The 15238-nt window shown below is 41.0% G+C and overlaps 1 protein-coding gene across 1 annotated transcript in view; it reads left to right on the top strand.

The window, feature by feature from the left end:
* Positions 1 to 15238, top strand: part of ascc3 (activating signal cointegrator 1 complex subunit 3) — a 119848-nt gene that overhangs the window by 52113 nt on the left and 52497 nt on the right. Inside the window, exon 11 of the mRNA XM_070834977.1 lies at positions 3330 to 3494. Coding sequence (XP_070691078.1) covers positions 3330 to 3494 — 165 coding nt within the window. The remainder of the gene's footprint in view (positions 1 to 3329; positions 3495 to 15238) is intronic.

A 15238-nucleotide genomic window follows, 5' to 3' on the forward strand; every position in this document is an offset into this window, starting at 1 on the left:
CAGTAATGTTAAAAAATGTCTGACAGAACTTCAGACAGGTAATGAATCATCTATGAACACTTCCTGCCTGAAGCCAGTGTTGCCTTAGGGCCCAAGAATTGAGCCTTTGGAAAACAAACTTTTATAAAAAGCCACTTTTATAAAAAGCCCACCCATCAAAAAAAAAAAAAACATTGATAAAAGAAATCAAAATTTTATTCGCCAATTCACATTTAAATCAATTCTAAAAGAATAACTTCAATTAAATAGTATTTTTTATGTTTTGTATTCTTTTTATGAGTAAAAATAAAAAGAGAAAATGAGCATTACCCCACGGTCACAAATAAAGTGGCATCCTCGCTCTTGCTTCTCATGAGCCTGAAGCTTGTAGTCGTGTTAAACATGTAATTTACGTTCTTTCACCAGCTCTGACTGGATAGTTGTTTGTTTTCCTTTTGCTAGCAAGACTGAAGTAGTTCATTTCTAGAGCAATGTGCATCCACACCTTTTGTTTGATTACTCCTGATTAAAGTTATATGACGATTAACTGGGACTGCAGCCATCGGCTTTTCCTCCGTTTTGCGTGAAGTACTTGGTGGTAAAAGCGCTGTGGTTCCACTCCACGAGAGAATCAGTATGAACATGATTCCCATTCACATAAAGTAGCATAAAGCACCTTTCTCAGCTTAACCATGTCACGCAGTTGGGTGAGTTCTGGGCTGTGATGCATGGCGCCAGAATCACAACATTGCTTGAGTGAAAGCAGGGACTGGTTCTGAAACGTCACCGCTGCCAGGTTCTAGGACAGTTTCACTTTATTTAAAAAAAAAAAAAAAAAAGCCATTTGTAGTTAAACAACAAAATATTGTAGCAGTTTCTTTTTTTTAATGGTTATTGGCTTCAATTCTATCATTAGTGGTCCATGAATGCACCAGTGTAGCCGTAGCAACACATGACATTTGTGTACATTTGACCAAAAAGGAGACATGGATGTGATTAATTACCTCACAGGCTTTGAACCCATTCTCTGAATAAATTGTCACCTTTAAGAAACAATTCCATCCTCTATGAAATCCAAAGAATCAGTGCACCAAGGGGATTGATATCAGTCCTGCTGCGGTCTATTGATAAATAGACTAAATCACACCATTAAGCCAAACAATGGTGTGTTTTCTCTGTGCTTCCTTGTGTGTATTTGTGAGGCAATTAAGAAAGCCCTTTGGCCTGTGCTCCATTTGCCAGAGCCTCCATTTAGATTAACCAGCAGCTCCAATTATGAGCAGGCGCTTTCTGTGAGCGCCAGGCTCTAATGGCTGGATAGATTGATTTAAATGCAAACTAGAGAGGATTTAATGAACTGCTTTTACAGAAAGAGTTTAATAGGAATTTGCAGGCCCATGGACAGGTTGCCAAACAGTTCACACACAATTAATTATGCATTGTAGTGTTTTTCTTGAAAAGAGAAAATAAAATTGCACTGGAATTATCAGCACCAAGCAACAAACAAAAGAGTTTCTGTTGATATATGACACAGCTGTGCTGATACTGTTGAATGTAATTAGTCTAAGAGGATGAATAGAAAACAAAGAAAGAGAAGAATGTATGCTGCCTGTGGATTGTAACACAGACGTAACACTACAGTATCAAATATGACAATGGTTGTGGATGTAGCGGAGCACAGACTGACACTGACAGACGTCTGGTAAACACTTGTAGAACTAATGTAATCTAATACACAAGACGTGTGTAATGTTGTATGTCTGTTACATTATGGTGTTATGATTTAGGTGCTTCTATCTGCATTGTAATGAGCATCGTTATGGGCAATTGGGCATTGATGAACCATGAATCTGACATAGTATTCTGGAGGGATTTTGGTTGTGTTGCTCTGGGTTTTACAGCGTGTGTCATTCACTTTAGTGAGCAGGAAAATGTGGAGAGAATTTATCGCAGCAATTATCACTAAAATGATCGCAATACTCTTGGTGAATTCATAGAGGATTCTGAGGCCATCCCAGCAGCTCTGGCAACATCATGCAAAGAGTAGTGTGAATAGTCCTAGTCTATTTTTGGACAACCTTTAAAATGGTATTGAGGGAATTTAATATTGGACCTCCGTAAACCTACGAGACAGATAATTAAAAGAAGGTCAAAGTCTGAGCAGTTGAGACTGAGATATCTTAACTTCTAGTCCCCAGAGTGGGGACAGAGAAAGCAATAACCCTGAGTTGGCTTTAAAAAAACAAAGACAACCTACGACACGTGGCAGTCAGCGGTTAAAGGAATGTATACAATGGGAAAAATAACTGTCATGTCGATGCATAACTCACAGACTGATGGTCACCTTGGCTAAAAGTGACAGGGGAGTAGCTTTCTGATGACATGTCGGGTAACTGTGGCAGCTAACGGCAGTGTTGTGGTTTTTATTTTGTCTTTGGTGTGTCGTATGTTGGTTTTTTGCTGTGCTGTTTGCTTATATAGGTCATCACTATTAATTTGAGACTGTTTCATCACTAACTAAAAAAAAAAAAAGCGTTATTTGTAAATAATAGCAAGACATTAGCAAGACACGTTGCTGTATTTTCTCCTTGTTTGATCCTCGCTGCCTTCTTGTCCTGTTCTCCGGGCCGAAGCTGACCTCAATGATGAAATAATTTTTTGATAAAGCTCCTCCAGACAAAAGGCTCGTAGACTGGTGGTGCTGTTAGCTGAGGCAGCTTTGGAACATAAACCAGATGAACTCAGGTGAATTTATCAAAATGTTAATTGTATAATGACGGAGTATTGATTTACCTCGTGAGGCGCCGCAGCTTTAGTGGGATTACTGGTGCTCTGACCTTACAAGCAGCGCTGAAATGCTGTGATCAGTCCATGCTGCAGACACTCTGCCCTTCGTACGTCCCTTGGTACGTAAAGAACAAGGCCGTGCTCATCTGCAGTGCAGGTGCCCAACTGTCTATGTTGTTGTTTTTAAGTTGGTGCACCTTGCGCTGAAAAGTTGATGATATTTTAACTTTTTAATGCATGTCTACAAACCACCAGAAAAACACAAGGACTCTGCAGCTGTCAGCTCTACATTAGGGAGCTCCACATGTCCATATTGGGTGTTGGACTCTAAATATTGGAGGTCTTTAAAAGGTGGATACTTATTGCCTGGTTCATTTATTGTGGATGTGGAGTACAGAGTCAACAGAAGAGTGTATTTGTAGATGTATATTTTTATCAAGGTTCATTTCCTGTAGTAGAAGAGTCAACACCTGCCAATGTGGTTTTACCTTCACACTGAAACGTAACACTAGTTCATCATAGTCCTGTTCCTAACGTCTTCTAAATCTTTGTGTTGTTTCCAGATGTTGGTGACGACTCCAGAGAAATGGGATGTTGTGACCAGGAAGAGTGTTGGAGATGTGGCTCTCTCTCAGATTGTGCGTCTCCTGATCTTGGATGAAGTGCACCTTCTCCACGAAGACCGAGGACCAGTACTGGAGAGCCTGGTGGCCAGGACGATCAGACAGGTTAGTCCTACTGCTTCTGAATGTCTGTATGTGTCGCTCCTTCACGTCAGTTCAAATAGACTGAATGAGCATGTTGTCATGTTGGCTGGAGTTGAAGGTGGTGGGTGAAGTAGGATTCCCCTTAGCTCTCTGCTGCAGACTTGGGCCACGTCTGCTCAGCAGTTTGAACTCAGGGCTGTGCATTGTTTGAACTTTACTGCTACTGGCATGTACGATACCTGTATATTTTCCATATCTTGGCCTTTTTTCACTCAACAAAACAAGCCGACTGTTACAGATACAGCAGTGTAAGGTTAACACAGGCAACCTAACAAGAATTCTGCTGAGGTAAAATTGTACAGGGCAGAGGGTTTTCCAACTGTGAGGCGCTTCCCCAGGGGAGTGCAAGAGAGTTGAAGGGGGAGGTCTGGAGGGATAGATGTTAGATACTGTGTGAGGCGAAAGACACAGGTGCATGCCAGTGCTCTAGAAACAATGTGAAATAAGATATTGTAGTTTGGCCTGCACGCTAACGTGGTCAAGCGTTGCAGCAGCAGCCCCTGTGGCATGGAGGCAGTGAAAGCCCATTAAAACCCTTAGTGCCCAATTGCTGCCAAGTGAATTAAAAATGCTACCCCTTCTTGGAGTCATAGCTCTGTTAGATCTTAGCATGCAGGCTTGAAGCACATATTTTTAGATTGAGTGCGACTTGCACTTCAGAGGCCGTCATTATCTCAAATCTCAAACCTGTGAATTAAGAAGCATCACAGTTCCCGCAGTATCAAAGTTAATCCAGCTATAGATGTCTGGACATCCATCCATGCCAACAGGAGCTGCTAATAGGTAATTTGGCATACGTTTAATAGAGCCTATTTTCCAAAATGTCAACAAATAAAGGCAGAGCTCGAGCTGCAACCCTCTGCAAACTAGGCGTCTCCATGGCAACTTCATACTTCAGTTGTATTTGTTGTTTGAAAACCCCGTTATAAGATTCAACGCTAACTTTTGATACTTGACAGTTTTCAATACTCAGTACTACGCAGTAGTACTCAGAAGGTATTGAGGTTAAATACCAATCTCTCTGTGGAATAATGTGCTGAAAATGCTTCTTTCTCCCATACAGTATATTTCTGCCACGTTGCACTTTTTATTCACTTTCAGTGTGACAAATAACATTTCAAGCACAATGAGCAGACAGAAAAAACTGAGTCTCACAGACAGTGCAGCGCTCCTCATCATCTCCCTCTTGCAGTAGTGCACATCATGCACCAGTCACTTTCCATATTTACCCACATTATCCACAAAATCTCTGAAGGCTGCCAAATGAGACACAAAGGGAGAGAAGAGAGAGAGAGGGGAGTCAGAGTGGAGGGAGAGGGAGGGACACAGCGAGCGAGTTTTTAAGGAGGGAAGGGAGAGCGGGCAATTAGTTAAACTTGGGGGGGACACATGTAGGTTTATGCCTCTTATATTTATTCCAGGGATTTTAAGTATTAAATGTATAGATGTGTGTCAAGTCCTAATATCATGCCATTCTAACACACCCTCATATTACCACCTGGTAGTACTGTACTTGCAGCAAATATGATATTAAAGTACTTACTGCAATGTGCTATAGGCGTTTCCATTTTCTGTTAGCTGCTACTTCTACGTCACTACAGCTGTAGGCACTGGTTCCACTTCATTTTGAGGTTCTACATGGAAAGCGTGATAATCTTGTAAAAATCCAGTGTACTGTCGAAGATTAAAATCAGTGTCTCTTAACACAAAGCAGCGTTTGGCTGGGACTGTTTCAGATACGTTTCCTCTCCCTCTCGCAAACTTCTCACATGGTTTACTTTGATTGACGTGTTTGAGTCCCCAAAAAAGGTCAAATTATCCAATATTTCAGAAAAAGATTAGAGAATAGCTCAAAAAATGAAACAGATTTCTGTAGCAGAACTTTGTCTTTTCTCACCCATTAATCATCTCATGGCCCTTCAGATCTCTCCTGTGGTCCAGTGGAGCTTCGTCTATATCGCACTCAAACAGTTTGTACTGTAAAGTAGTTAAAACTAGATCCGACTCAACCAGCCACAGCAGTTAAACTTAAATATTGTCATATCAGTATTAACAATCTATTGATGACATATAATAATACAGTACATCACCTATTGGGGGCCAACTGCAGAACTTTTACTACCAAAAGTACATTTTCCTGATAAAACCTCTGCTCTTTTACTTAAATAGGATTTTATATTCAGGACTTTTACTTTGTAATAGATGAATTTCTCTCAGTGACGGCTTTGCAACCCCGACATTTACACTTACCCATAACAGCAAATGACCTGGATATCAGAGTGGTTACACATGATAGCAACTTGATTTTTTTAGCTGTACATAAAAACCTAAAGATCCAAATACAATCTAAACATGAAAACAGTTTGCTTTCACCCTCTTTGAACTTAATTCATAAACACAAAAAATCACAAGAACTTATCCAATCATAGGAGAAATAACAAATGTATATTATCATCTGCAGAAGTGTGACCTAAAGGATTGGCTTCCCATGCTAGCTAAATAAAAAAAAAAACAAACAATACCATTCATGAATTTTTGTACAGTTATTTTGAGGATTTTGTGTTAGAGGTGCAGCATTCCTCTCAGACTGTGACGAAGGCCTTGTGCCAAAAACTTGTCGGGTAAATAACGAGCAGACTCTTCCTGTAAATCACTTCATATTGCCAAGTTATTTTTTTTTTTTCTTCATTTGTTGTCTTTGTCACTTGAGCACCTAGTTGACTGGTAAAGGAACAACAGCACACTCTTCTTAAAAAAAAAAAAAGGGTCTCGGTGACATATCGCAGGCAGCACGAGTCCCGCCCTCTTGGCACGATGCTGCTGCGAGAAAAAACAATCAGTGCTCTGTCTGTGCAGCTGATTTCTCCTGATGATGACTGACAGGTGTCCATGAAGGAATCAGCCGGGACGTTTCGGATATTAGAGTGATTATGTGAATTCAGACGGGCAAATGGAGCAAGAAGCCCCGGTGTGCTGTATCCCATTCTAATGAGATGCTGTCAAGTGTCAGTCTATAGCAGGAAATTATTGAAAAGAGAAGACGTAAAGAGATGTGAAGGGTTATTTTTAGACTGCGCACACCACCACTGACTCATTCAGGCATCATGCTGTGTGAATTACATTTTGATCTAGAAAATGTCCATTTTGTCTGTCCTTGGCTCTGAGTGGTAAGACTGACACTGTATGCAGACCATTAAAGCCTTTAGATTTGGAGCTCTGAACACCGGGGAATGTGTGCAATGTCTGTCTGTGTGGGATTAGGATTACAGTTCTGTGTATGCAAAAACACATAGATGTGCCTACACACTCTTTGAGACAAATATATACAGTATAAAGCGGTTTTACTTCACCACTCATAACACAGCAATGAAAAGAGCAGTCAAGATGAGTCAGTCAGCTGGAGTATAAGCCACATTGGCAACAAGGCAAAAGCAGCCATTTCTATGCATGACTCTTGTGTACAATTATGGCTATTTGTAGCAGCTCTTGGAGTTCATGATACATCTACTTGACCTGCAAACCATCAGTGGCAGTAATATCATCATCATCAGACTTCATGAGGGTACGATCTCAGGATTCAGCAGTTATGTTGAAAGAGTTTACAAACCGTTTCACCATGAGGAATAAAATGAAAGAACCTGAACGGGGAGATGGAGAAGCAGACTAGGAGACATCATTAAAGGAAAAATAAATGAAGGTTGAGAAGAAATTCATCTAAAAAATGTATGAATGCGCCTTCGATCGGCATATCATAGATAAGTGTGTAGATCGCAGGCCTACAGGTGTGTAAAAAAAATGAAATAAAACTTTTGTAGAAATGTTCCACTCGAGCGTGACTGGAATATGATGGAGCGACTGAAGTGCTCCCCATTACTGGACATGTTGGAAATACAGTACGTGGATAACCGGTGCATGCTAAAGGACTCAGACCAGAGTGAGAGAGGCAGGGTGAAACAGAAAGGCAGGGATGAGCTGCTGTGCTTTACAGCGATGGAGACCTCTTGGCAGGGTTAACCGCAAGGTAATTGAAAACTGGTCCGTACATGTGACCGCTGTTTACTCGGTTCACAGCCCATTTATCTGCAGGTTTAGCTGATATTACTGAAGAAGGGCTGACTGGGCGCTTTGTGCACCTCATCACCTCTAGCGGTTGTGCTGCAGTGCACAAGTTGGAAGCCTCTTGACTGTCTGTCTGTTTACCAGCAGACTGCACGAGCTGTCAGCGCTTAGACTATGGCTATAGAAATGTACTTTAACCATTAGCATGCAATAATCAGAGGCCTCTGTACAGCTCAGGGTCGATGGGGGATAATTCCTGAATTATTGCAGTTTGTGCTCCTTCACAATGACGAGACCTGTAATAGTAATAGTAAAGTGTCTGTTTGTTTCCAGGGACATGCATGTAATGTCGCCCTTATCAAACTTCAGCTTGATAAGTCGCCACAGACTTTCATTCACCCTTCGTCCAGCCTAACGGCTCCAGGTGATGGATCTGAATGACATCCCAACTCTGATTTGTTATGTGCATTCATTGTTGTACTGCACGTCCAATGGCTAACTTGACCAGAATGATCTGACAGATTAATGCCGACGCTGCCAACACTGTCCAGGTGGAACTTTAACCCTTGAAAATACATAAAAAGACAAAAACAAAACAGATTCGGTAATTATTTTTGTCACCTTGCTAACGGAAGAATGTCACCCACATCCTGTAATAAATGGATTTGGATGAATACTGGCACATTTAGATCTCTTGGTACGACCAACTTTACATTAACTCATTAACTCCTCTTATTCCTCCTGTGGGTTAGTTATATTTATATATATACATATTTATATATACCGTATATTGCTTGGGTTCTGACTTGAAATTGCAAGTCCTGTTAATTGCGTTCTCTCCCTGTAAGTGTTTGAGGATGCGCCCACAGTATGTGTGCATACGTGCCGTCACATGCGAGTGTCTGCTTTGTGTGCCAGCGTTTTAAACAGAAATGTGTTCATTCTTGTCTCAGAGACCTCAAAGATATCCTCTCTGTAATTAACCAGCATGGGACGAACTCCAAAACGCTGGATCGTATATTTCCCACAATGCAGACTTCACTATCAGTCTGCCACTGTGTGCTAAATGCCCTTGTCTTTCCAACTCCACCACTTCCACTTTTACGACACAGACTTTGCGTTATAAATATCTTGCTTTCAAGTTGAAATAACCGTAATGGCATCACAATGACATCACCAGGGTTATTTCCCCACTCTTTTCTTAGAAAGCTTCTCCAGAGACGCACAAAACATTGTACAAGTGTATAGCGTTCCCCGTAACTACTAAATGTAATAGGACACAAATAATTGGTGTAGTTCCCCTTAGACTGAATTTCACACTCTAGCTAGACTGTTGTTTCTGACACTAAAAATGAATTGTGCCAGCACTAAAGTATGACGATAGAACAGGAAAGTCACAGCTCCCTGTGGAGTGGGTCCCTCGGCTCTATGAGGGTAAACAAAAACAAGTTTAACCTCCATATGTGTGGGATAACAGGAGAACGGAGAACACTCGGTGTCCGTTCCTCCGCATGCACATCTGATTTACCTCCTGTGAACCCGAAGCAGTCTGTCCTGTTACATCAGACATGCACCGCAGTATTCAGACCATCACATCCGCTGGTCTGTGGCAATTGTTTTACTTCCTACCATTTAAGTGTACGTCCATGGTTTCTTTGTTGTGTAGCTCAGGGGGAAAAAATAGAAATAGTGGCCGTGAATGCAGGTATGACTGTGTGCTTTTACTTTCACTGTATCCTTGATCTTTGGCACAAATGCGTGTTGACAGCATGCGCACTGCAGAGGTGTGAGGAGCAAAATGTTATGAAAGGTTTAGCTCACTGAATAGTGATATCCACGGCCCTGCAGGGAAAAACCATTTAAAATACATTTTCTGTGTTTAGCCCCCTTCATTTGCACAAGCCTGTTCAGCATCTGAGTATCTGATCACACATTAATATCAAAGAAATGTGATTTGCAACAGTCGGTGAAGACTTTTTTCTCGTATGTAAGCTCTAGAAGTGAGGGACCTCTGCCTTAATGATAACGCTGCTGTTATTCTATATGTTTCTTACTGTCAACCAGTCCTGTAAAAAGACCAAAACCAAAAATGAGTTAGTGTGTCTTTCAATATTTTGTGACTTCACAGCTTTACACTCATATATACACGTATATATATATATATATATAAATATACACTTTGATTTTTAAAGTGGGTCAGCAATTTCATAAAACAGCATTGCTCAAACATGACAACATGTATATTTTTAGCACCTATTTTCACTGGCATATTAATCTACATTTGGAGCTTTGGGACAGCGGGATGGTGACTCAGAATAATCTACCGTGTGCGTTCATCGTAATGGAGGAAACACAGCCCAGTGTAAGAGTGTGGCTCATTGATGTGCTTCAATGGTTTTCAGACAGTGGAGCTCTATGGCACAGAGGAAGGAGATAAAACAGGCTTTGATACACACACAGAACTTGTTAGGATCAATTCAACATTAGATTAGATTTGATTCATCTTCATTATCATTGTACAGTATGCAAGTAGTTTAGCACTGGCATGTAACCACGAGTGCATAAAAGCAGTGGTAATGCACACATGTATCATGGTAATGTTTAAATAAATAAGATATATGCAGTAAAACAGAGCATGTGCAGTAGTAGCAGTATGCAGTGCAGATAATCATATGATTTGAATACACTATGAACAAGATATGTACAGTGTATATAGCATAGACAGCAGTATGAAATGTAGTGCAAGAGTCTTGGTTTGCACATTGGCTTGATATATTGGAGCTAGATGGAGAATATTACTGCCATTATACTTGGCTGTAGCAGCAGGCACATGGGGGGAAAAAAGCAGCACTAGATTGCTCTTTTAAGGATAACAAGCTTGTACAAACGGTAGTTAAGTAGTAGAGAATATTTTGACCTTTAATGCTGCTCCTGTTGCAGCGGCTGCAGAGGATTATGTGGCTTTGCGCTAGTAGAACATGCAGGACTACTATTTCTGCCTCTAATTATTTCTACATGTGACAGGCAGAAGCAGCATGTTTGTGTTTGTCTTTGTGAGAGAACTTGTAAAGAGCTCGTCGTCCACTCTCTGGGTGCCAGCAGCACGGTTCACAGACCATCCCCCACCTCCTTTATCGCTCCAATTACTGCCACACCTGACAGACTGCTATAATTGATTGTGCTGAAGGAATTAATGTGGCTGCTTCTGATGCACTGGGTGCTTAAGTTCGAGTCTTCAGTCACATTAATATGGAAATCCCTGTAAACTAAATGATATTTGTCCCCCTTTTTATGCAAATGTTTTAGAACCGAGCTAGTTATTACTTTGATGTTTTGTTTGGGAGAGCTTTGGTTTGGACTACATTTTCTTGGCCGGATGTACTGCTAGCAATTATTCTAGATAAAGTCCCTCTAACCTTTATTACAAAGGCCTTTAATGTTGCTCTGTTGTAGGGCTTCTTCATGGTTTAGTATTTAAAGAGCATTTGTTCTCCACCCAAACTTACATAAGGCAGGTCTTTTATAATTAGGTGCATGCCTGTGATTTTTAATGCCCAGACAATGATCATAAAATGTGTTTTATATGCTTGCTGATAACTGTCACATACGGACAGATCAGGCGGTCAGAAGACATTCCTGCCTGTATTCTCTCTTTGAACAAAAGGTTCCCAGCTGCTTGAATCTGAAGACACTGCCAAGCCCCCAGACATGCACTCCTTTAAAGCTGCAGTAATCATATTTTCATTCAAGCAGTGGATTAAATTAAATGTGTAAAGCTCAAAGTGATGTCCCAACAGACGGCTATCACCAACTCTCTAGTTACCCTCAGCGCTACAGAAACCTTTCAGCAGTTTAAGGCAGCTCAGTCTCAGTTTAGGGCTAATGTTTCATAATTCAGCACAGTTTACAGAAGTGGTAGAGTAAGCACAGTATCTACATCTGTTTCTCAGGTAACAGTAGCAATACCCCAATGTAAAACCCCCACACTTCGCTGTCAGAGGCCTCTTTACCTAAGTACATAAATAAAAAAAGTGTTAATTGTTGGCAGAGCTATGTTAGACTGCTTGATTTAATATACAGTAACAGTAAAACTGTGTCTGCAGACATATTGCTGATTTTTTTTAAATGTTTTAATGATGTGAGCACCATCATCAATTCCATATTCCACCCACAAGGTGAAATAGGGGACTCGCAGTGATTAGAGTTAGCACCTGAATCTGCAGCTCCCTCAACCGCTTGTTTTCGTCCCATTAATAATGAGCTTGTTGTTCAGTTGTTCACTTCTAGCTGGTGGACATAGTGTAGCATTGAGCAGCTAACAGTCTTCTCAGGAGTCGGTAGAGATCAAACCAGAGCTAAAAGAATAGTGGGGTGATACTGATCAGGTGGACATAGACAACTGAAAATGAGCTATTGTTGCTGCTGAATGCGTGAAGCAGCGTCAGTGTTGTGTTCACAGCTTGTTTTCACTTCACCCCAAATGACCAGAATATGTTTTCCTGCAGGTCTAAAGAAGACATTTTCTAATTAGGGATGATGGATGCTCCACATTGCCAGAATCTTTGACCTTTGAAAGCCATGCATTTTTCCAAAGCGTCAACTTTCATGAGCTAAGAAACAGATATATTTATATATCTGATGCATAACTAAATGGATTTTCAAAGGGTTATTTAGTTTGTCAGTCGTTAAAGCAGCACATCATCCTTCGGTTTATCTAAAGATTATCACCTAAATTGGTTGTACATGGTTTTCACTGGATGGCTATGATGTGCCTTAGAGGTCTGTTTGTCTCACCCACTCCCTCAGTGTTTCCCACCGTTACTACCTGCTCATGCAGATGCCACATCCCTCTCTTCCCCACTCTTCAAACCCTTTTACTGGAGGAAAACAATGCCGCTCGCAATAGTATTTTCTTTATCTCATCAGAAATTATTATTTTGATATCACTGAACTCCAACCATTTGAGAGAAATAAGGAGCAAACGAATAAACCAGTCTACCAGAAATAATCCTGTCAAGTTTGAGAAAAACAGTAACAATTTTATATGTAGATCCTGTTTTGACTCGTTTTTTGATGAACCCAGACGACAGATGAAATATGCAGAGCTGAGACTTGAATTTGGTCACTGAGACGAATTTCTTATTATTGTGCCGGCTCATTTATACACCAAGGAAGTTTTCTTTTTGATCCTACTGTTATCTCCAGAGCTGATTATATCAGAGAAATAAAGATCAGTGCAGTCGAGTCAGTTTTTATTTATATTGTGCCAAAGGACTGGGAAAGTTATGTCATGACACTTTAGAGATAGAGCAGGCCAAGATGATGCTTTACTTTAATTTACGGAGACCTAATTTTACCCCATGACCGAGCTCATGGCGAGAGCCAAAATTCCCTTTAGCGGGAAGAAGCCTTGAACAGAACCGGGCTCTAGGTGGGCGGCCATCTGCCATGACCAGTTGGGTTGAGAGAGAAGGAGTGAGGGGGAGAGAGAGAGATGGAGATGTACACCAACAACAATAACAGTGAGAGGAAAACAGCATTTTAAGATGTTAAATTCAGACCGTGCTGAGACAACACGATGGTCAAAGTCTCATATTGATGTTAAATTGATCTCAGTTATGTCTGGGAGAAATAGGACAAAGAAGAGATCTCATTTTCAGTTTTCCTCTTCTCGCTGTTTTCTGTTAACAATTTGTCTCCCACGTCCCTTTGGGAAATGCATGCCGTACCCATTCTATTCAGTCGACACCGAAATCTCATACATTCGTCGGACAATTTAATAACCTTTAGAAGATGTGATCTAGAAATATTATTAAAGGCCTTTAAAAACACAATGGATGATGCAGTGGGGATTAATAGTAGATAATAGATCATGTCCCTACCCATAATAATAGATACAAACGAGATGCTGCACCATCATTAACAGATTAGCATTAGAAACTGCACTCAGTTTTAAAGTTATAGACGTTTGAATGTATGTTATTGACTATGAGATTCATAAAGTGAGTGAGTGAACCAGAGGAACTGAAATGTAACTTTATTTTGGTGCCGCATTTAGAGGCACTTAATGCTTTTAACTACACGGCTCAGTTACGGCAGCTCTCATAGTTTCATTTCATATATATATATCAACTTTTATCCCATAATGACGCTGCTGACTGCTTCCTCCTGCTTCCATTAGAGGAAATGCATCCTGCACCTGTGACTCTTGTTTCCCAACCGTGTTGCAGCTGTCTAATCTATAATACCAACAAAGTACTACTATGGCAAAAAAGCAACTCAGCTGAGTACTTTTGGAGTCAGACACTGTGTGTTCAACACAGGCGCCGGTATGATAACTGTATTTGGTTAAAGAATCGCTAAGCAAGAACAGTGTCTGACCAAGCACTCACTGCCAGCTTTAATCCTCTTGACCTTTTTTCTGTGGACACATTCTGGTCAGTGCTGACCAAGTATCGATGTCGGAGACTGAGCCTTGTGCTTATTCACTTTAAGGAGCACTTAGGCAACTCAGGACTGCACTTCCATGAGGCTGGATAGAAAAGATGCAGCAGAGACCAAGATATGGTGACCTTTACTCCCTGGTGTAGGTCAGCAGTCTGCACTTTCCATAACGCACCTTGCTAGCGGCTGTTGTAAGACTCCTCCGGTCTTTCAAACACTGATTCTGTAACATGGGAAGTGTTTGAAAGGGATGATATCAGACGAGATGAAGCTCCTCCAGAAGCCCAGAAGACTCTGTTGGTATGAACAGCGTGCTGCACATGGTTAGTGTCGTGTGATTGTTTAGAGAGACTATCCATATATACTACTGCACATATATGTACAACATAATAAGAGAAAGACAGCTGCCATCTTGATTATTGTCATATCTCTTTTGTTCACTTTACTACACTGTTATGGAGCCACAAATGAGCTCTCTGTGCCTGTTGTCAGGGGTTCATTTCAGGTGTGTACACAAATGTTGGTAGTGACTTTAGCGTTTCTCCAGAGCCTTCTAAGGATCTCAGTGCGAAGCCACCGAGGACTTCACAGATTGCCACACTGTCTAATTTTGTGACCTATTAATTTCATTTTATTCAGCTCATTACTCCCCATCCTTGGGGTAATTGTAAATTCAGCTGTTAATCACAATCACCTTATGTCGTCATAAACTTTTACGATGCCACAAACTTAACTGGAACATGGATTCTTTATCCCTTGTACAAAGAAGCAGTTAAACCTATAGATGCATAAAGTAAAAGGCTGCGTAAAAAGAACAAAACCCCGGAGACTATTTGACTCTTTGTAGGTGAACACGTTGCCGTGTGGAGGTTCAGCGCACTGGTGTGGATGTGTAGTGCAGCAGGGATTGGCCAGGTCTTATCTTGATGGGATGCTTTGACAGGTACTGCATCACATTAAAGGCCTTACCAATCTTCGCTGTCACATCCAGCAGGAGGCTCACAGATAGGGCACCTCCCCCCCTCCCTCCCTCCCTCTCTCACCCCTCGCTCGTTTTCTTTCCTCTCACCCACGTTGATGCACAACATATTGAATTTTCTCCAGCTTTCAAAGACAAAATAAAGACATAAAAGTACATAAGTGAGATCACGTCCTCACGAACAAAACAAAGACATAGAGGCCCAGAGCCGCCTTCTCACTCT

Source organism: Pempheris klunzingeri, chromosome 8 (assembly GCF_042242105.1).
Source record: "Pempheris klunzingeri isolate RE-2024b chromosome 8, fPemKlu1.hap1, whole genome shotgun sequence".
NCBI lineage: Eukaryota > Metazoa > Chordata > Actinopteri > Acropomatiformes > Pempheridae > Pempheris > Pempheris klunzingeri.